General features: G+C 39.1%; 1 protein-coding gene across 1 annotated transcript in view; it reads right to left on the reverse strand.

Moving 5' to 3' along the window:
* Window positions 1-7,019, reverse strand: part of stk17b (serine/threonine kinase 17b (apoptosis-inducing)) — a 35,280-nt gene extending 28,261 nt beyond the window's left edge. Inside the window, exon 1 of the mRNA XM_007238856.4 lies at window positions 6,489-7,019. Coding sequence (XP_007238918.1) covers window positions 6,489-6,607 — 119 coding nt within the window. The 5' untranslated portion in view covers window positions 6,608-7,019. The remainder of the gene's footprint in view (window positions 1-6,488) is intronic.
* Window positions 7,020-21,193: the final 14,174 nt, after the last annotated feature.

A 21,193-nucleotide genomic window follows, 5' to 3' on the forward strand; every position in this document is an offset into this window, starting at 1 on the left:
AGCCCGATCCCGCTGCTAAATCTCACAGTGAGGGGGAGGGGCTTCCACCACCAGCACACTGCCTCTCCTCCCCGCGTCGCAAAACCAGCAAGCTGATTGGCTGTTTCTACTGAGAGGCGGGAATTAATACATGAACTGGCTCCGTGATTGGTCCGGTCTGTCTCCTCATTAATAGTACAGTTGATTTGAGCGAAACGATATCATTTTTGGTGGGGACAAATCCACCTGTTTCTAATATTGGGTGGGACATGTCCCACCCATCCCCCCCGGTTCCTACGCCAATGGCTCCAGCAGCTGATGGCAAGCTGCACGACTGGGATTCGAACTGGAAATCTCCTGATCATAATCGCATTAAACCAAAATCAATTAAAATATCAAAGATTTGTCATGAACACCAATGTTCCATAAAGTTTTTTTTGTTTTTATTTACAAAAATTTCATCACAATGTAATATGTGTAATACATAAGTGTTATGATGTGTAAGTGCAGCGAATATTATGGCTTTGTTAAGAACATTTAATTCTAGAATTGAATAAACCAGGTTTGAGGGTGCATTGTGTCAGTACCGAAACAATGTTGGAGAAAGCTTTCTAAAAGATACTCGATGGTTTCAATTGTTTCAATAGTTTTTTTTTTTGCTTGTTTTTGGTTGCACTTTAACTACTAAGGGGAAATTTAAATAAAAAAACAAATTAAAAAAACTAGTTTTTAACCATTTCTTTATCATCTGTAGTTAATTTTTTTGTTTTTAAAATCGAATAAAATCCTGCCTGGAATCATTGGAATCATTACATTTCTGAACGCTCTCAATAGCAATAAATAGTTGACCCTGATTTTATGGTCTGCATCTCATCTTAAGTCTAATTGCTGCGAGATTAAAATTATAATGAGCGGTTTTTACTTTGCTTGACAGCGGCATCTGGTAAAATGAATTAACAGAAATACATAAAAGTTAAAAGACATGCTTGATTTTTATTTTGCATTTTTATAATTATATTTTACAAAGATTCAACATTATTTGTTATTTTGACTTAAAATGACTCAAATTGCATAAAAATATTTTCCAAAAAAATACTAAAATATAGTACTTTATGTATACGTCATCAACTAAATATAAAAGCACAAAAAGTGACAATCTAGCCCATATACAGTGAGTCCAAGAAGTATTTGATCCCTTGCTGATTTTCTTCGTTGGCCCACTAATAAAGACATGATCATTCTATACTTTTAATGGTAGATGTATTCTTACATGGAGAGACAGAATATTAAAAAGAAAATCCAGAAAATAAATCTAAGGAATATATATTAATTGATTTGTATTTCATGGAGTGAAATAAGTATTTGATCCCTTAGTATTCATTAGCAGTTCTGGCTTTTACAGACCAGTTAGACACTCCCAATCAACTTGTTACCTGACCTGAAGCCACCTGTTCTCACTAATCACTTGTGTGAAAAACACCTGTCCACAGAATCAGACAGATCACACAGATTTCAAGTCTCCAACATGGGTAAAACCAAAGAGCTGTCACAGGACCTCAGAGTCAGAATTGTTGACCTTCACAAAGCTGGAATGGGCTACAAAAAGATTAGTAAGGTGTTGGATGTGAAAGTAACAACTATTGGTGCAATTATCAGAAAGTTTAAAGAGTATAACATGACAATCAACAGACCTCGGCCCGGTGCTCCAAAGAAGATTTCGCCTCGTGGGGTGGCAATGATGCTGAGAACGGTCAGAAATCGTCCTGCAACCACTCGGCAGGAGTTAGCAAATGACCTGAAGGCAGCTGGGACCACAGTTTGCAAGGAAACAATTGGCAACACTTTGCGCAACAATGGATTCACATCCTGCAGTGCCCGAAAGGTACCCCTGCTGAAGAGAGCACATGTGGAGGCGCGCCTCAAGTATGCCAATGATCATTTGAAAGATGAACCAAGTTATTGGGAGAAGGTTTTGTGGTCAGACGAGACCAAAATTGAACTTTTTGGCCTCAACTCCACCCGCCATGTGTGGAGGAAGAAAAATGCTGCCTATGACCCCAAGAACACTGTGCCTACCGTCAAGCATGGAGGTGGAAGCATAATGTTTTGGGGGTGTTTCTCTGCCAAGGGTACAGGGCTACTTCACCGCATCACTGGGAAGATGGATGGAGCCATGTACCGCACAATCCTGAGGGACAACCTCCTCCCCTCTGCCAGGGATCTGAAAATGGGCCGTGGTTGGGTCTTCCAACATGATAACGACCCTAAACATACAGCAAAGGCAACAAAGGATTGCCTCAAGGAAAATCACATTAAGGTCATGGAGTGGCCCAGCCAGTCGCCAGACCTCAATCCGATCGAAAATCTATGGAGGGAGCTGAAGGTCAGAGTTGCCAAGCGACAGCCCACCAACCTTCATGATTTAGAGAGGATCTGCAAAGAAGAGTGGGCCAAAATTCCCCCTGGTGTGTGTGCTAAACTTGTGGTTAACTACAACAAACGTCTCACCGCTGTGCTTGCAAACAAAGGCTTTGCCACTAAGTATTGAGTGTGTTTGGCAAGAGGGATCAAATACTTATTTTCCTCATTGAAATACAAATTAATTAAAATATATTCTTTAAAATTATATTCTGGATTTTTGTCTTGATATTCTGTCTCTCCATGTTAGAATATATCTACCATTAAAAGTGCAGAAGGATAGTGTCTTTATTAGTGGGCAAACAAAGAAAATCAGCAAGGGATCAAATACTTCTTGGACTCACTGTATCTATCATGGAAAACACTCTGCAATGGTCGCACTATATGACATTTGGTCGCACCACATGATGTTTTCAAGTTCAGTCAGAATTTACAGGCAGATAATTGGCCACCTTAACAAAATAAACTTCCCATAAAGGTCACTATGAATTTTATAATCAAAATATATATTTATAGAAATAACTTAGTATTCATTATTTTTTGAGGTCATACCACATATATATATATATATATATATATATATATATATATATATATATATGTGTGTGTATATGTGTATATATGTATATATAAATATAAAATTCATTTATAAACCTTATTAATATTAATAATAGAAAGTAGAATATACTTTTTTTGTTATCTTTTTTTGTAAAGTACATAACTCCACATGTGTTCATTCATAGTTTTGATGCCTTCAGTGAGAATCTACAAAAAAACATGGCGGCAAGTTAAAGTCTGAAGAAAGTTGCTTGCATACCCCCGTGCCGCCGCGCGCACTCCCGAGTAATATTTAAATAAATAAACCGTAGTTGTTATTACGGCATATTCATAAACCGAAAGTAAAGTTTGCCAAAACGCCATAAAAAAATCGCTCACGCGTCCTCCCTGCTCCCGCCACCCACCACACGCATGCGCAGAGAGAGAGACAGAGTGACAGAGAGAGCGAGAGCGACAGAGAGAGAGAAAGAGGCACACACACTTCATAATAAACAGTGATTAGTTTTTTCTATCTTTTTGTTTTTTATTACATTTACTTTTTTCAACAGGTGTGTGTGTGTGTGTAAATTTTAAACTTTTAATATCAGACAGCCTGCACCTATTTTACTTAATTTTATTTATTTATAAATTGTTTTTTTTTTGTTCTTCTCTTAGTTGTTTATTTCCTTTTTATTTATTTATTTCATTATTTTATTTTTAATAGTTTTGTATTATTTCTTTTTAACTTATTTTGATAAGTTTCTTTTATTATAGTTTTTTTCTTATTTTCTTCTTCTTCTTCTTCTTCTTCTTCTTCTTCTTATTATTATTATTAATCATATTTTTAATGTATTTATGTTATTGTACTATGTGAATGTTAGTTTTAGCTTAATTTAACTATGTAAAAAATGTTTTTGTTGTGTTAACCTTATCTTCTTTTGATCGTAATGTCTTATCAATTAAAAGTTGTATTATTATTATTATTATTATTATTATTATTATTATTAATAATAATTATTATTATTATTATTAGTAGTAGTAGTAGTAGTAGTAGTAGTAGTAGTAGTAGTATTTTATCTTTTATTCACTGTTATTTTAAAATGATTAAATGTAGTTATTTTCTCTGTCATGTCAATTTCTGTTTTTTGAAAATGAGGGTCATCCTCAATGCACTTCAAAGTCAATAAAAGGTTATATATATATATATATATATATATATATATATATATATATATATATATATATATATATATATATATATATATATCAACTAAACTAAAAACTGACTGTGAGAAAGAGGCACTGTGAGATTGTATGTTTCAGAAAACCAAAGGAATCACTTTTAAATATTATATTAAATATTTTAGCGCTAATTAAGCAACTCTTTAGTTGAATTTAGCTGAGTTTCTAAAGTGCAGTTCTGTCAGGGGATTTGCAGACTCCCTCAGCTAGAATACTGTCGTCATTATCATTATCATACATCTAAAATCAGTGAAAAAGTTATCCTTTTTGTCCAATTGGAACAGTGGGATCTAACAGCAGGGTGCAACCCTGCTATCTAGAGGGCGGGGCTTAAACACAACACTATCACTGTCTGACACCAATCTTGTAAAGTAATAATTAAAAATCAATTCTGTGTTTTGTAAAATAAAAAAACTGCATTGCAAGACAAAATGTTGTAATACAACACAAAACAGATATTTTACGCCTAAAAGGCATTGTCCTGTGGGCCACTGGTGAAGGGTTAGAGAGCAACATATGAGTTTCTGTCTCTGACTTTACTTCTTCTACAAGGTGGAGCAGCTAGGTAGGAGTGTTTAAAAACAGTGCAGCATAAGCTTGTGTGCATCATTTTTACACTGCATTTGTTTTAAAAGAAATAAACAAATAAAATATCCATCAAAACAATTATTCATATTAAAGATTGTTCCACAGTCTGCCTCATTAAAAATCACTGAAAACTCAACATAATATCAATTAAATAAATCAGACCTATACTTTAACATTCAAACTAAGACTACGTTGTCTATACCTATTCCTAAACTATTTGCTCAAGTACAATGAGTATAAACCATTAAATAATACAAGTAATAACTACTGTACACCTATTATTCAGATACACAATCACTCACTGACCTCAACATATTGTAAAATGTAAACATTGCCCTTTTGTTTAAATGATTATGAAGCATTAAGGCCACTGCACATTGTGAAACATGTACATTAAATATTGGACTAAATCCATAAAGCCCTCCCTCAACACATACACAGGCAGAGAGAAAATATATATCTACAGTGAATATAATGACAGTAATTAGACCTTAGACAACCATGTCATTTCGGTGTGTCATGTGTTGTACACAAGCCTAAATGCATAATCACTAACTACCCAGTGTGACATGTTCAATCACCACTAGCAGTTTTTTTTTCTTCCAAAATATTCATTAAAATTTAAAGTAAAGTTACAACAGTTTTATTTTCTACAGTAAGACATAGTTTTAAAAACACTGGTTGAAATACCCAGATATACAGCTTCCTACAAAAACAAATGTGATGTTCGTCTTCATAGTACTAATACTATGGTATACTACTAAATTACTACATTACTATATTCTAGTACTAGATTCTCTCTTTTTCTCATAAACAGATTCCCTGTCTTATCCAGGGCAGAGTTTCTACTGTGGAAAAGTGTAAGCGTATGGTTCAGAGTGTGCTCAACAGCGCAACACCTGGGAAGTGTCTATGCTGCACAAATGGAATATAATAAATATATAGGTTCAATGCAGTAAAGAAATACTTATTGAAGACATTGGTCGTCGTCGTCCCCCAACCCTAACCCAAGAAAAGTAAACTGTTCATTTGGTCAGATTTTATAAACATTGTAAGTTAGTTTTTATACCAGGGCTGGTTGATTATTTTTAAAACTTAATCTCAAAATTCTATAAATATATTAGCAATTTTCTTACATAACAACGTTTTGATAAGTAAACAGACAGCACCATTTGAAGTGCTACCCAAATCTATTGTTTCTTTTACATTTAATAAAAAAAACTATTGATTGTAAGAAGCCCCCCTTCAACCTACATGTAGGTTTTTATTAAACACTGTGCAAACATTACATTTTTGTATTTCAGTTGATAAAAATATGAAAATCACTATTACATAAGAGTTCTTTACAGGTTTATGACAAAATCAAAGTGTCGATTTACTGACATTTTCATTAAAACAGTAGTTCGTTTGATTAATAAAAAAATCGATTGACTTGATTATATTGCCTTGCTTACAGTATATGCAGTGACACATCGTATAGAGGAGTTCTTGCCGATACACAGCGCTGTATTATCCAGCTATTGTGTCTTTAACTACTAAACATCTCTAGATAAGGGGAGCAAGCTAGAAAAGCAGCACAGTGTTAAAAAAGAGGGAGTAAAGCATTTGTAGACGTTAGAAAGGCGCTAAACTCTAGCTCTAAGCTCTTTTTGTTGTGTATGTGTATGTCTCTGGAGAGCGGAAGCTGTCGGAGCGCTGTAGCCGGGCGATGTGAGGGTACTAACCGGCCCAGCTCCCCGGTGACGAGGTACAGGCTGTCCAGCGACTCGGTGAGGATCGCGGTCTGCACTTCCCCCAACAGCCCCGCCGCCAGCCCGCGGCCCTCCAGCCGTCTCCGGTACATCAGCTCGGGCCAAGGAGGTCCAGGAGAGTCCCACAAACAGATCCACAAAGACTTTAACCCTCTGCTTCGGTTTAAACTCAGTTACTGAGGAGTAAATTCGCCCGGAACCTCAACCGCAGACTTCAGCCTAATAACAGCAGCGACTAGTGCCTGAGCACCAGACTTACCGGGCGGTGATGTTGGCAGGAAACCCGGTCTAATAAATAAAAGCGATTTAAAACTGAATTTCTCTTAACTTTACCACAATAATATACTTGACCTCTATCGGTCAACTGCATCGTAACTAAGTCAGCTAACGCTAGCTAGCTAGTTAAAGTTAGTTAGCTGCCCTATTCGCCGGTTAACTACATTAGCTTAGCAGAGCGCTGTCTCAACTTCAGTCTCACCCGAGTCCAGTGTTCTGTCGAGTTAGGCTACCCTACGAATTGTGCTTCTCATCGACACTGCGCATGTGCTGACTCACTTGTTTGTTTTTATGCTTTTTTATTATAATTCTGTTTTCCATTGGCAAATTAAAAAACCAAGACTCACCGCCACTGTTTAAAAGTGTAGATAGCAATTAGTGATAAAATGAACCATAATAAACCATTAAAAATGCAAAAAAAAATAGGTTATAAAAACATACACAATATATATATTATATAATATAATATAATGTTATATGTTATATGTGATGTATATGTGTATGCCTTCCTTAAAACCACTTAATAATACCACCCGTATTCCGATAGCCTCGCCGTACTGCGCCAGGATTCATGTGGGCGGGGTTGGATGTGGGCGGAGTTGGATGTCCAATGGCCTTCCTACAGGCTGCAGCGAGACGTACTTGCAGCATTTAGCCAATACTCGCTGGCCAATCGTAACGAGTGAAGGGCGGGATCTATCTGAATACAGGTGAAGTTGGGGTATCATTATCAAACTGAAATGTGTTTTGATTAATTGGTTGATACTTATCTTGCTGTTCTGTAACCAGCACAACCATCTGATGCCACAACAACCGTGTTTGTTTTCCTAAATATTAATGTTTATGTACTATATTCATGTTTTAAGCAACATTTTATAAGAATTTGTATTTTTGCTTCTGGACTCCACCTATAGTTAGGAATAGCAATTTATGTGTACTCCACTGGAGTAACACCTTTTACGCATGGTAAAGACATTATTTTCAGTTTTTGGCGGTTTTATATGGAGAGCAGTGTTCATTTTGACAACAAATTTTAATTTAGTTTTAGTCAAATATCATAAGATTATAGTAGACTAAAATTACAGTCAATTTAGTCAACTAAAATGTAAAGGATGTAAATACTTTTTCATCAGTTTCCTTGAATTATTAACTACACACCTATAAAAAAATACATTTATTAACCAGTTGTGTAATATTGTTAATGTTTGAATGTGAAATATATTTATATTTATATATGATTTAATGTGTATTATTGTAGGTATGTGACTTTAAATATTTTACATTTACAATTTTGTTCTAGAAATCAGGTCATAAAACATTTGAAGTTGAGTTGTAGACGCAAAAACAGCTTTTAAAGGATCTAGTTTTATCTCCAGCACTAACCCAGCACACCTACTGTAGCTACATTCTATAAATGAGCTCAAAAACACACCTTCACACACTGTCCTGTAGAGATGCTCTCAGGATGTACTGACAGACTTCATGAGTTAAACTGAGAAGCTTATGAGAAAGTGATGTAAGGAACTAATTTTCACAGACTTCTGGGTTAATAGTTTTACTTATTTTATTGTTATATTTTTGCTACATCTTTTTCCTTTCAGACCTGTTCATGCTTCAACACTAGCTCTATGTTATCACACTGTGGGACTAAACAGATGATCTTATTATAATGAGTGAGTTCAGTATCAGTAACATTAACTTTACAGAACAGCAGTGGAGTCTTTTAGTGCACAATCGAGTTAAACACACCATCAGATCATGCAATAACATTAGTATTAAAACGCTGATCTCTGCATGGAGATCTGTGCCACTCTTGACTGCTGAAGCCTGAAAGATTTTTGGTGTTTCTACCGGAGATGGTCGCCCTGCATGGTTTTTACACGTCTTTTTTTTCGACGTCAAAGGAGAAATTTATCGCCTCTCCTCTCTCTCCCTACTGCTGACTCTGTCCATTTAACTTCCAGTCGAGCTCCGTAAGTAACGACAGTTTAGGCGAATATGTCCTCCCGGGTTTTGTATCTAACCGCGCAGCGCTGCTGCAGGAGAGACCGGTAAAGTTACTGATTGGATGAGTACCCCGCTTGTCCCGCCTCTACAGCTCCGCTAAAGTAGTAGTGATTGGATCTCTTCCTAACTGGTCCCTACCTTTCACAGAACTAAATCAGTTCTGATTGGATGTCGTCCCTGCCAAACATTTTCGTCTCTTTTTTTATTCGTTCATCTAAGGAATCAGCTAAGGAATTATTTGTCAGATAAAAAATGTGTGTACAGATTTCTGTGTATTTTGTGTCAAAACGTTTATATATTTAAGGAATACAGTCTCCAGTGATCATTACACAAAATATTATAAGTGTGGTTTAACTGTTTGGATAACATGACCTTTCAACTCAATTGAAAGGCACCAGTAAATACTGTTCAATTTAAGTAAATATGACCCCATGGTTCAAAGAGTGTCCCTATAGTTATGCACATAACACGTTATGTTTTCAATTTATTTAGTTTATATTTTAAACTTTTGTTGTTGCACCCAAACAGAACCGGTGTTCTGTCGAGTAATGCTACCCTTCAATATGTGCTTCATTATTGCTGTAGTCACCATTTATATTGTGTGGGTAAACAGATTTTTGGGATGTGCATTTATTGTTTATAAAGGCATGGATATGTTATTTATTAATGTATTTTATGTTTAGATTTAAGTTACATGAGGCAAACTGAAATACACTCTAAGAAATATAAGTACAGATTTGTACTTAAAAGAGTACAAAGCTTGTCGCTGGGGCTGTACCTTATATTGAGGCACAAAAAAGTACCTTTCAGTGAAAGTCCTTTTTTGTACCCAGGGTTTTTGTGGCAGTAAAAATCATAAAGATTATAAACATTATCATCAACTAAATATGGCTCAAAAACTTGATGATACAAAATTGTCTGGCTTTCAAATAAAAAATGTGCAATTAAAATATATATTGTTTATTAGTACAGTGATACAGAATACTGAATGTACCTTTTGGCTGGTTAAATGGTACAAATTTGTACTTATTGCTGTTAGAAATGACTTTGTACTTCAGAGGGAACAAATCTGACCCCGTAAAGACCAATATTGTACCTTTGAGGGTACAATTATAAAGAGTGTACCTTCGAGTACAAAAAAGTACTCATATCGTACCTCTGTTTCTTAGAGTGTAGGAGCCAACTCACAGCCAAATTTCACTTTCAGGTTTGTTCCGCCTTCCCTGTTGACAAGAAGACTTCCAGGAATTTCAGAACATTTCTACTGGTAAACATGTGAGAGTTTACAATGGGAAGGAGACATTATTCACTTTTATAGATTGGCAGGGACTTTTTACTCTAAATTTACCACAGACTTATTTAAACAGTAATTATTAAACTTTTGGCACCCTATAAAAAATATTTTGTCCAAAACAGAAATGCAGAAATCAACAAAGAGTAGAAAAAGAAAACAAATTCTGTTTTTCTTTAGATCCAAACATAATCACCATTGTCTTAGTCTTTTGACTATAATGTATAATAGTTTTATTCACATTTAAGTCTTATGGTTATTATTAGTTTTAGTCTAGGTTTAGTCAATGAAAGTAAACAACATTTTAGTCTAGTTTTAATCTAATGAAATTAAGTATGTAATGAAAAAAGTATGTATTAAATATTTTAAATGCTAATGTTTATTTAAATAATAGCCTTTAAGTTTTGTTACATTTAAATAATGCTAACATTAAAATGTTCTAAAGCAAGAGACCTGTAAAGATGGTGGGACAAATAAAGCCAAGTTTCTGAAATTATACTGTTCTAAACTATTAATGAACACATGTGTAGTTATGTACTTAACAAAAAAAAGAAGAAATAACAGCAAACATGGTTTATATTCTAGCCTTTTCAAAATAGCCACCCTTTGCTCTAATTACTGCTTTGCACACTCTTGGCATTCTCTCAATGAGCTTCAAGAGGTGGTCACCGGAAATAATTTTCAGGTGTGTCTTAATTAATTAATTAGTGGAATTTCTTGCTTTATCAATGGGGTTGGGACCATCAGTTGTGTTATGCAGAAGTCAGATTACTACACAGCCGACAGCCCTTTTGGACAACTGTTAAAATTCATAATATGGTAAGAAAAGCTAACTAAATAAAAACAAGTGGCCATCTTTACTTTAAGAAATCAAGATTTGTCAGTCCGGAAAATTGCACAAACTTTAAATGTGTCCCCAAGTGGAGTCGCACAAACCATCAAGCGCTACAACGAAACTGGCACACATGAGGACCGACCCAGGAAAGGAAGACCAAGAGTCACCTCTGATTCTCAGGACAAGTTCATCCGAGTCACCAGCCTCAGAAATCGCTTAACAGCAGCTCAGATCAGAGACCAGTTAAACACCACACAGAGTTTTAGCAGCAGACCCATCTCTAGATCAAATATTAAGAGGAGACTGTTCAAATCAGGCCTTCATGGTCAAATAGCTGCTAGGAAACCACTGCTAAGGAGAGGTAACAAGCAGAAGAGGTTAGTTTGGGCCAAGAAACACAAGGAATGGACATTAGACCAGTGGAAATCTGTGCTTTGGTCTGATGAGTCTTTGGTTCCAACCGCCGTGTCTTTGTAAGACGCGGAAAAGGTGAACGGATGGATTCCACATGCCTGGTTCCCACAGTGAAGCATGGAGGAGGAGCTGTGATGGTGTTGGGGTGTTTTGCTGATGACACTGTTGGGGATTTATTCAAAATTAAAGGCACACTGAACCAGCATGGCTACCACAGCATCCTGCTGCGACATGCCATCCCATCTGGTTTGCATTTAGTTGGATGATCATTTATTTTTCAACAGGACATACAGTGCTGGACAAAAGTATTGGCACCCCTGCAATTCTGTCAGATAATGCTTTGATATTAAAATGTCCATTTAATTTGTTTTCAATGGTAAACCACAAAAATAATTGTAAAAAAGCCAAATTGGATATAATTCCACACCAAACATAAAAAGGGGGTGGACAAAAGTATTGGCACCCTTTGAAAATTCATGTGATGGTTCTCTAATTTGTGTAATAAACAGCACCTGTTACTTAACTGTGGCACATAACAGGTGGTGGCAATAACTAAATCACACTTGCAGCCAGTTAAAATGGATTAAAGTTGACTTAACCTCTGTCCTGTGTCCTTGTGTGTACCACATTGAGCATGGAGAAAAGAAAGAAGACCAAAAAACTGTCTGAGGACTTAAGAAGCAAAATTGTAAGGAAGCATGGACAATCTCAAGGCTACGAGTCCATCTCCAAAGACCTGAATGTTCCTGTGTCTACCATGTGCAGTGTCATCAAGAAGTTTAAAGCCCTTGGCACTGTGGCTAACCTCCCTAGATGTGGATGGAAACGAAAAATTGATGAGAGATTGAATAGACTCTATGGTAGGATACCCAGGAAGACCCTTCTTCTGACCCAGAGACATAAAAAAGCCAGGCTGACAAGTTACTTGACAAAACTTACCTGAGAAAGACAAAAATGTTTTGGAAGAATGTTCTCTGGTCAGATGAGACAAAAGTAGACCTTTGTGGGAAAAGGCATAAACCTAGAGTTTACTGGAAAAAAAAACGAGGCCTTCAAAAGAAAGAACACGCTCTCTACAGTCAAACATGGCGGAGGTTCCCTGATGTTTTGGGGTTGCTTTGCTGCCTCAGGCACTAAACTGATTGACCATGTGCGTGGCATTATGAAGTCTGAAGACTACCAACAAATTTTGCAGCATAATGTAGGGCCCAGTGTGAGAAAGCTGGGTCTCCCTTAGAGGTCATGGGTCTTCCAGCAGGACAATGACCCAAGACACACTTCAAAAAGCACTAGAAAATGGTTTGAGAGAAAGCACTGGAGACTTCTAAAGTAGCCAGCAACCAGTCCAAGTTTGGAGAAGGCACCCTTTAAATTTCTGGGACCTGGAGCATTTTGCCAAAGAAGAATGGTCTAAAATTCCAGCAGAGCATTGTAAGAAACTCATTGATGGTTACCGGAAGCGGTTGTTCGCAGTTATTTTGTCTAAAGGTTGTGCTACCAAGTATTAGGCTGAGGGTGCCAATGCTTTTGTCCGGCCTCTTTTTGGAGTTTTGTGTGAAATGATAATTGATTTGAGGGATGTTTGTGTCTTATATAACTATAACATCTTAGCTAATTATGGTGAATTGCACAGATCCCTTTTTTTAAACATTGCTAACTCTAAACTGAAGACATTAGCTAACCTAACTAGCTAACTAGCTATCTAAGCTGTGTTACATGTGTTACCTGTGTTGTGCCGAATTCAGCACCCGTGCCAGGTAAAGCACCTTCACACATCTTCTTGGCTGTAACTTTATTTAATAAATGGAAATACCCAAGGTACTGTTCTAAGCTACGCTGACTTGAAAAAAAAAATAAAATAATGAAAAAGAATTACCCTCTCCCTGACTGGGGTGCTGAATTCGGCACAAAAACAGTCATAAGGACGCTGTGTTCGGATCACTGCTCAATAATAATAATACGAGAGCCGCCGCTCCGCCAGCGCCGAGGCTGGAGGTGGAGCGGCGGCTCTCGGTAGCGCTGGGGCTGGAGCCGGCTCCCGCTCTGGGTCGGCCTCGCTCTTGTCGGGGCCGTTCTCCCTCCTCCACTACTCTGACTCGGCCGCCGAAGATTTTCGCAGGAGAGGCGGAGCAGAGTTGGACCTTAGCCCTGGCGGAGAGGCGCAGAGCTCGTCCTCCTCCTCCGAGAAGACGCAGCAGCAGCAGAAGTCTGGGCCGGTGTGAGAGCAGTCCGCCTCTCGGTGTTTGGGCTTCGGACACCACTCACACCAGCCGAGTTCGGGGCGAGGCGTCCACTGCTGCAGCAGCCGCCTCTCGCTGACGTCCTCCCAGCGCAGACGGAGCCACTCCAGAAGAAGAGAGGTGAAGGGGAAATCCCCCGCATCACCGCTGCAGAGGGGTGGAGAGTAGCTGGGGGCGGGCTCTGGCTTGAGGAGTAGGGAGGCGAAGGGCAATTCCCCGGCGTCACACCAGAGCGGCGGTGAGTAGCCGGGGGCGGGCCTCCCCTTTTTTCCTCCCGCGAGGCTTTTGTTTTTTTAGGAAAAAAAAGGCAAAACAAAACTCAGGTGTGGCTTCGGGCGGATAAACAAATGCACGATTTGAGCCCAATGTCGTGCTCCACTCCGCAGCTTCCTTCCCACCGGGTCACTGGACCCCGCCCAAAAGGGGCGGTGCCCGCATTCACCACCACTGTGGTAGGCCCCTGGGGCGTGACCACTGTGACTCGGAAGGAGGAAGCACACAGATAACACAGACACGGGGAGTAAATAAACTCAAAACATACCTTTATTTGGCTTCAAATGCCTTCCACCACACCCAAAAACAAACTTAAAACATAATGCTAGCCCAGTGGGGCTCTAGAGTTCAGTAGTTTCTTTTGAAAGTTTAAACATAAGTCCGCGCAGCCTCAGCCCTCAGCTCCCCAGTGAAAGTCCTCTCTCTCGAGTGAGGACTGAGGCTCAGTATATATGCCTGTCCCAGCTGGCGGCTCAATCAGTCCTCATGCGGACCAACTGAGACAGGCATGGCTTTGCGCTCCAGCGTGGGGCGGACCCACAACTCCCCCGCCTCCTCACGCCACAACATCTTTAGTTAAAATAACAAACGATCTACTTATAGCCGCCGGCAAAGGCTGTGTTTCCCTACTGGTATTTCTCAATCTGAGCACAGCCTTTAATACAATAGATCATACTATCCTTTTAGAAAGATTAGAGAACATGGTCAGTGTAACTGGAACTGACTTAGCATGGTTTAAATCATACTTAACCGATCATTATCAGTTTGTGAGGATAAATTATATGTCTTCCAGTTATATTAAGGTAAGATATGGAATTCCACAAGGCTCTATATTAGGACCGTTATTATTTACATTATATATGATCCCACTGGGCAAAGTTATTAGAAAACATGATGTGAATTTTCATTGTTATGCGGATGACACTCAGCTCTTCATATCAGCCAAACCTGATGACAGAGTGAGATTAAAGAAAATCAAGGATTGTGTAAAAGATGTAAAATTATGGATGTCACACAACTTTCTCCTATTAAATAGTGATAAAACAGATGTTCTCCTATTAGGCCCCAAAGCTGCTAGAAATAAATTATCAGACTTAATGCTAAATCTGGCCGACTTCTCCATCACCCCTGGTTCAGCAGCTAAAAACCTTGGAGTTATTATAGATTCAGATCTAGCATTTGATAAACACATATTTAAAAACAGCTTTTCAACACCTCGATAATATTGCCAAGCTAAGAAATGCCTTATCCCTGCATGATGCAGAAAAAATAGTACATGCCTTCATTACCTCAAGGCTAGATTATTGTAATGCGCTACTCTCTGGATGTTCCGGCAGTAACTTAAATAAACTTCAGCTAGTTCAAAATGCTGCAGCCAGGGTCCTTACTAAAACTAGAACATTTGAGCATATTAGTCCAGTCCTATCAGCACTGCACTGGCTTCCAATCAAATTCCGGAAGACTCTGGAGACTCTCCTCTCACACTCCCGAACTCCATTTCCCAAAAAGCCACTGGCGATGACGTCACCGTCAGCCGCTCACCTCACTACCCAATCGCGTTACTCTCCCCCGTTCAGACTCTCCTGTGTTCTAAGTTGTTCCGGTTCATAGTAATTCTAGGTTTTGTATATATAGGGTTCTGTTAGCATATGTACTTTGCGAGGTATTGTCGACTCATGTTGCGTACTGAGCGTTTTTCCAAACCTTTTTCTGTCTGCCCTTTTGTTTTGACCCTTTTTTCTGTATTACGGATTTTGCCTTTTGCCTTTGCCCGTATCGGATTTGCTGAATTATCGGACTGTCTATCTGGCTTTGGATGTTTCCTGTACTACGTCTCCTGCTTCCAGTGTGAGTGTTGTTCAACCTGTTCTCTGGCTGTGTTATTCTGCTTACTACTCTGTAAATAAACCCGTCTTTACCTTTTACTCGGCGAGCGTCAATCCTATCTGTCCGGTGTTACATAATACCTCGCCGACAATAGAGATGGAGAATGCTCAGGCAGCATAGCCAGCTGTTCGAGGGTCTAACTCACTCTGTTAGCTCTCTCACCGCCCAGCAAACCGAGCAACACTCCCAACTAGCCCAGATAACCGCTAGCCTCCAGGGTATCTCTGCTCAGCTAGCCCAGCTGAGCGTTGCCACCCCGGCTAGCTTAGCTCCCGCTAGCCAGGCCCCGGCTAGCTTAGCTTATCCAGCAGCAGGCAGCAGCTGTTTTTTCCGTGAGCAAACCGGATAAGGTTTTTTGCTCCAAATGTCACTATATTTTTCCAACATGCCATCTACCACCGACAGAGCCCGTGTTTCGTTTTTTGTTTCACGTTTAACCGGCAAGGCTTTGGATTGGGCTACTGCTATATGGCCTATGGTGGAAAATAGTACATATGAACAGTTTCTGAACAAATTTCAGCTGGGACAATCTCAGGGGGAGTTATTGGTTCGTTTATGCCAGGGGAACCGCTCTGTTGCGGATTATGCGCTGGAATTCCGTACGCTAGCAGCAGGTAGCGAATGGAATGAGACAGCTTTGCGCGTTATGTTCCGTAATGGATTACAACAGGACATTTTAGCTGAGTTAGCTTGTAAGGATGACGGGCTTCCCTTGAATGACTTGATTTCCCTGGCTATTAGACTGGATCAGCTAAAACGTAATTCGTTTGTTGGTCGAAAGAACACTCTTACAGCTACTCACCACTTCTCTGGATTTACTCCCCGCGCTGCTGGATTTACTCCCCGGTTCTCCACCTCACCTCGACCTGCTGCCACTTCATCTACTCCAGAAGAACCTATGCAAATTGACGCTACTCGGCTATCGAGAGAAGAGCAGAAACGACGCATACAGGCTGGTCTGTGTTTATATTGCGGTGGAACTAGTCATGTGCTGCGGAATTGTCAGATTTGGCCTCCCCCCGAATATTGAATAATAACAATAACACTCCTGGCTTGTCCCACGGTGGGTTTCCATGGCAACCCGGACCGTCCATACGAGCCACCTGCTCGGGAAAGCGTGTGGAATCCTCTCCACACGCTAAATGGGTAAGCAGTCTGTACACTGACATGATTTCCAAATCTATTTTCATATCTATTGTTCTGCTCTACCAGTCTGCTTCTCCTTTTGTGTTTTCAGCACTAATTGACTCCGGTGCCGAGGGTAACTTCATGAACCACCAGCTGGCCAGACAACTCCAGATCCCAATAGAACCCCTGGATAACCCTGTCAAACTGTCTGCTGTGGATGGGAAACCAATTGGACAGGGAACCATTTCCCACACCACCGTTCCTGTCAGAATGAACGTCAGCGCTCTGAACTCTGAGGAGATCAGGTTTTTTGTTATGATGGACTCTGACTATTTTGTTATTTTAGGTCTCCCTTGGTTGAGAAAACATAATCCATTGATTTCCTGGTCTAATAATGAAATAATGTCCTGGTCTCCATATTGTCATAAACATTGTATCACTGCTCCTAAACTAAATGTCCAGTCTACCACTATTGAGAGTCTCTTGCACATATCCCCTTTGAGTACTCTGACCTTGTTGAAGTCTTCAGCAAATCTCGTGCCACGCAACTCCCACCACATCGTCCCTACGATTGCGCTGTTGATCTCATTGACAATCCAGTACCCCCAAGTCCCATATTTATCCCTTGACTCAGACTGAGGAGCAAGCTATGGAGGAGTATGTGCAGGAGGCTCTGGCTCAGGGTTTTAGTCGTCATTCCACTTCTCCAGTTGCAGCATCATTCTTTTTTGTAAAAAAAGAATGGGGCTTCTGTCTTTACTAAATTGGACCTCCGTAGTGCATATAACTTAGTAAGAGTAAGAGAAGGAGATGAGTGGAAGACTGCTTTTTTCACCACAAGGGGGCACTATGAATACCAAGTTATGCCTTTTGGCCTCAAAAATGGTCCGTCCGTGTTCCAGTCCTTTATAAATGATGTCCTACGAGACATGTTAGGAAATTTTGTGATTGCATTTTTAGACGACATTCTAATCTACTCATCCGATATGTCCTCACACATTTCCCATGTCCGCGCTGTTCTACCTCGTCTTCTAGAAAATCAGCTTTTATCAAAGCTGAGAAATGTGAATTTCACCTCTCTTTTCTGGGATACATCATTAATTCTAAGGGAGTTTCCATGGACGATAACAAAGTCCAGGCAGTAGTAGACTGGCCTATTCCCAAATCAGTAAAAGAACTGCAGAGATTTTTGGGTTTTGCCAACTTCTATAGACGTTTTATACGCACTTATAGTTCTGTAGCAGCACCACTCACTAATTTGTTGCGACCTAATACTAAAACTTTAGTTTGGTCCGAACAAGCGCAAGATGCTTTTGCTACCCTTAAGGGAAAGTTTGGAAACTTCTGCCCCTCTGTTAAAACTCCCTGATTCTAAAAAAACATTCATTGTACAGGTTGACGCTTCCAGTGTGGGAGTGGGGGCTGTACTCTCTCAAAGATTAGGCTCACCCAGTAAAATGCATCCAGTGGCCTATTTTTCTCATAAACTTTATCCAGTTGAACAGAATTATGGTATCTGAGACCGCGAACTCTTAGCCATTAAATTAGCCTTAGAGGAATGGGGTAACACTTTATAATACTGTTCCATAGTTAATAGGTAACTAAGCAGGAACTAAGCAGTAACTAATGAATAGTGCTGCATTAACACCTAAATATTTTCTATTAACTACCAGGGAGTACTGAATAATTACTCAGTAGATAGTACTGAACTAATGATTATAGTAGTTCACTATTAACTTCACAATAATTACTGAGACTTACATATTTCCCAGAGAACTACTTACTAATTATGTCTTCTTTATAATAACTATTCATTAATTACTGCTCAAATCAACATTAATTACTGAAAACCCTTACATCCCACCTGGGGAACTATAGATCTAAATCAGGCATATTTGAGTTAAATGCATATTAATTGAAGGCATATTTGAATTAAGCAAGTGACACCATTTGTAGTAGTGGTAACCTTAATGTCATGCAGCCCGACTCTCCTTCCACACCGCCGGACTCCATTTCCCAGAATCCTTGGGCTTATGACGTTACCGTTAGTCGCTCTCCTTCGCCCAATCATGTTACGCTCCGACGCTCAGACTCACCTGTGTTCTGAGGAAGTTCCGGGTTATGCTGATCATGTTTATGTATTTAAGGCAGCACTATGTAAACATTCTTCGCGAGGTATTGTCGACTTTTGTTGCATACTAAGCGGTTCTTCTATGTTTTTCTTGTGTGATCTCTCGTTACGACCCTGGTTTTTGGTTTATTGGTTTATGTCTCTGGATTTGCCCCTTTTGGATTTAATGCTTGGTTGGACTGTCTTTTGGTTTCGAACACGGACTGTTTATACGACTACGTCTTTTGTATCTGGTGAGATTATTGTTTGTTTGGCTCTATTGTTTATAACACCTGGTTATCAGCCTGTAAATAAACCAGTCTGTTCATTTTACTCGGCTCGCGTCTCTCCCCTCTATCTGGCGTTACACTTAATTACCTTATTATCCTCAGTTCCTTCCAAATATTAGCAACATATAGTAAAATACTTCAGTGTGTATTACTCTGCTTAACCATCATTTTTGGAAGAAAAAAACAACATTATAACGTAATATTATTGCATTGAAGACATTGATGAAAGTTCTCCAGAAGGCATCTAAGACTCTAAGAATGACTGTAAGACTGTAATAATGTAACAATCATTGCTTTAATACTAGGTATCAGCCTTATAAAAGTGCATCTTCAGCGTTTGCAGTCTCTGAGAGATTTATTTTACTGCGCACTATTAGGGCAATTAAGGTAATTTCACAGCGGACGCAGCTCTCCTGGTCCTTCGTGTAAATTCTCTGCTGTGCTGCTGCTGCTGCTTCTGCTGGAGGAGGATTAAGAGAGACTCTGCTGCTTTCATATTTCTGTATTTGATTGAAAATAAACTAGTAATCAAGATATTGAGATCTTTTCCAGCTTATTTTACCCCCGGATCAGAGGAGGACTCTTTGTGGGTTGTTAACCAGCTTTAGGATGTGTGTTAGCTAGCTAAGTTAGCTAGGTTATGTGTGTGTTAGTTAGCTAGTTTAAATGTGTGTTAGTTAGCTAGTTTAAATGTGTGTTAGTTAGCTAGTTTAAATGTGTGTTAGTTAGCTAGGTTATGTGTGTTCGTTTGCTAGCTAAGTTAACTTTTATATGTGGGTTAGTTAGCTAGGTTATATGTGTGTTAGCAAGTTAAATGCGTGTGTGTTAGTTAGCTAGGTTAAATGTGTGTTAGTTAGCAAGCTAAGTTAGCTAGAGGAAATGTGTGTGTGTTAGCTAGGTTAATTGTGTTAGCTAGTTTAAATGTTTAAATATTATTATTATTATTATTATTATTATTATTAATGTATATTTCCCTTTATAATACTGTGACATGTTCTGCAGTAACTCCTAAAGAAGAACACAGTAACTCCTCAGTAATTAGTAATTAGTTACCATGTTTCTCACTTTATAATACTGTGGTATGATTTGCAGTAACTCCTAAAGAAGAACACAGTAACTCCTCAGTAATTAGTAATGGGTTACCATGTGCTGCTGTTAACTCCCGAAAAAAGAAGACAGGGACACCTTATTAATTATCTATGAAGAACACAGGGATGCCTAGTCCGTTATCTTATATTACATTACATTTGGCAGACGCTTTTGTCCAAAGCGACTTACAATAGTCAAGTACAATGTAAAATAAGTTTAAAGGTAAAACATCTTTGGATAGGGATAAAAGGAGGACAAATGGGAATAATAGGATAGAGGAGTGAAGGAGAGGAAGAAGGAAATGAGGTTAGAAGTAGTTAGTGTGTTAGAGGTGTTAAGAGAGTAAGTGCTCTTTGAAGAGCTCTGTCTTCAGGAGTTTCTTAAAGATAGTGAGAGATTCTCCTGATCTGGTAGTGGAGGGTAGTTTGTTCCACCATTGGGGAACTCTGTATGAGAACAGTCTGGATTGCTTTGTGTGAATGTTTGGCAAAGCGAGGCGACTTTCACTGGAGGAGCGCAGCGGCCGGGACAAATATTTATTCATTTAAACATGATTTCCCCCAGAATAAGGATGTAGGACAAAGCCTACAGTAAAGCTGTATGTGAGCCATCACTTCTACTGAGCACATCTCCAGGAGGACTGAAGAAGAGCACAGGTTTAGAATAAACACCTGTAACACACTGACAGAACATTACAAAAATGGGGGTTAAGCAGACTACTGCACATTTCAGTGTGTCTAACATTTGGAAGATATTGAGCATACTAAGGTAAGTAAGGTTAATATATGATAAGTGGTGTCACTGACTTTAATATCACCACTGATAGAATAACCTGCAG

The sequence above is a fragment of the Astyanax mexicanus genome, chromosome 11 (genome assembly GCF_023375975.1).
Source record: "Astyanax mexicanus isolate ESR-SI-001 chromosome 11, AstMex3_surface, whole genome shotgun sequence".
NCBI lineage: Eukaryota > Metazoa > Chordata > Actinopteri > Characiformes > Acestrorhamphidae > Astyanax > Astyanax mexicanus.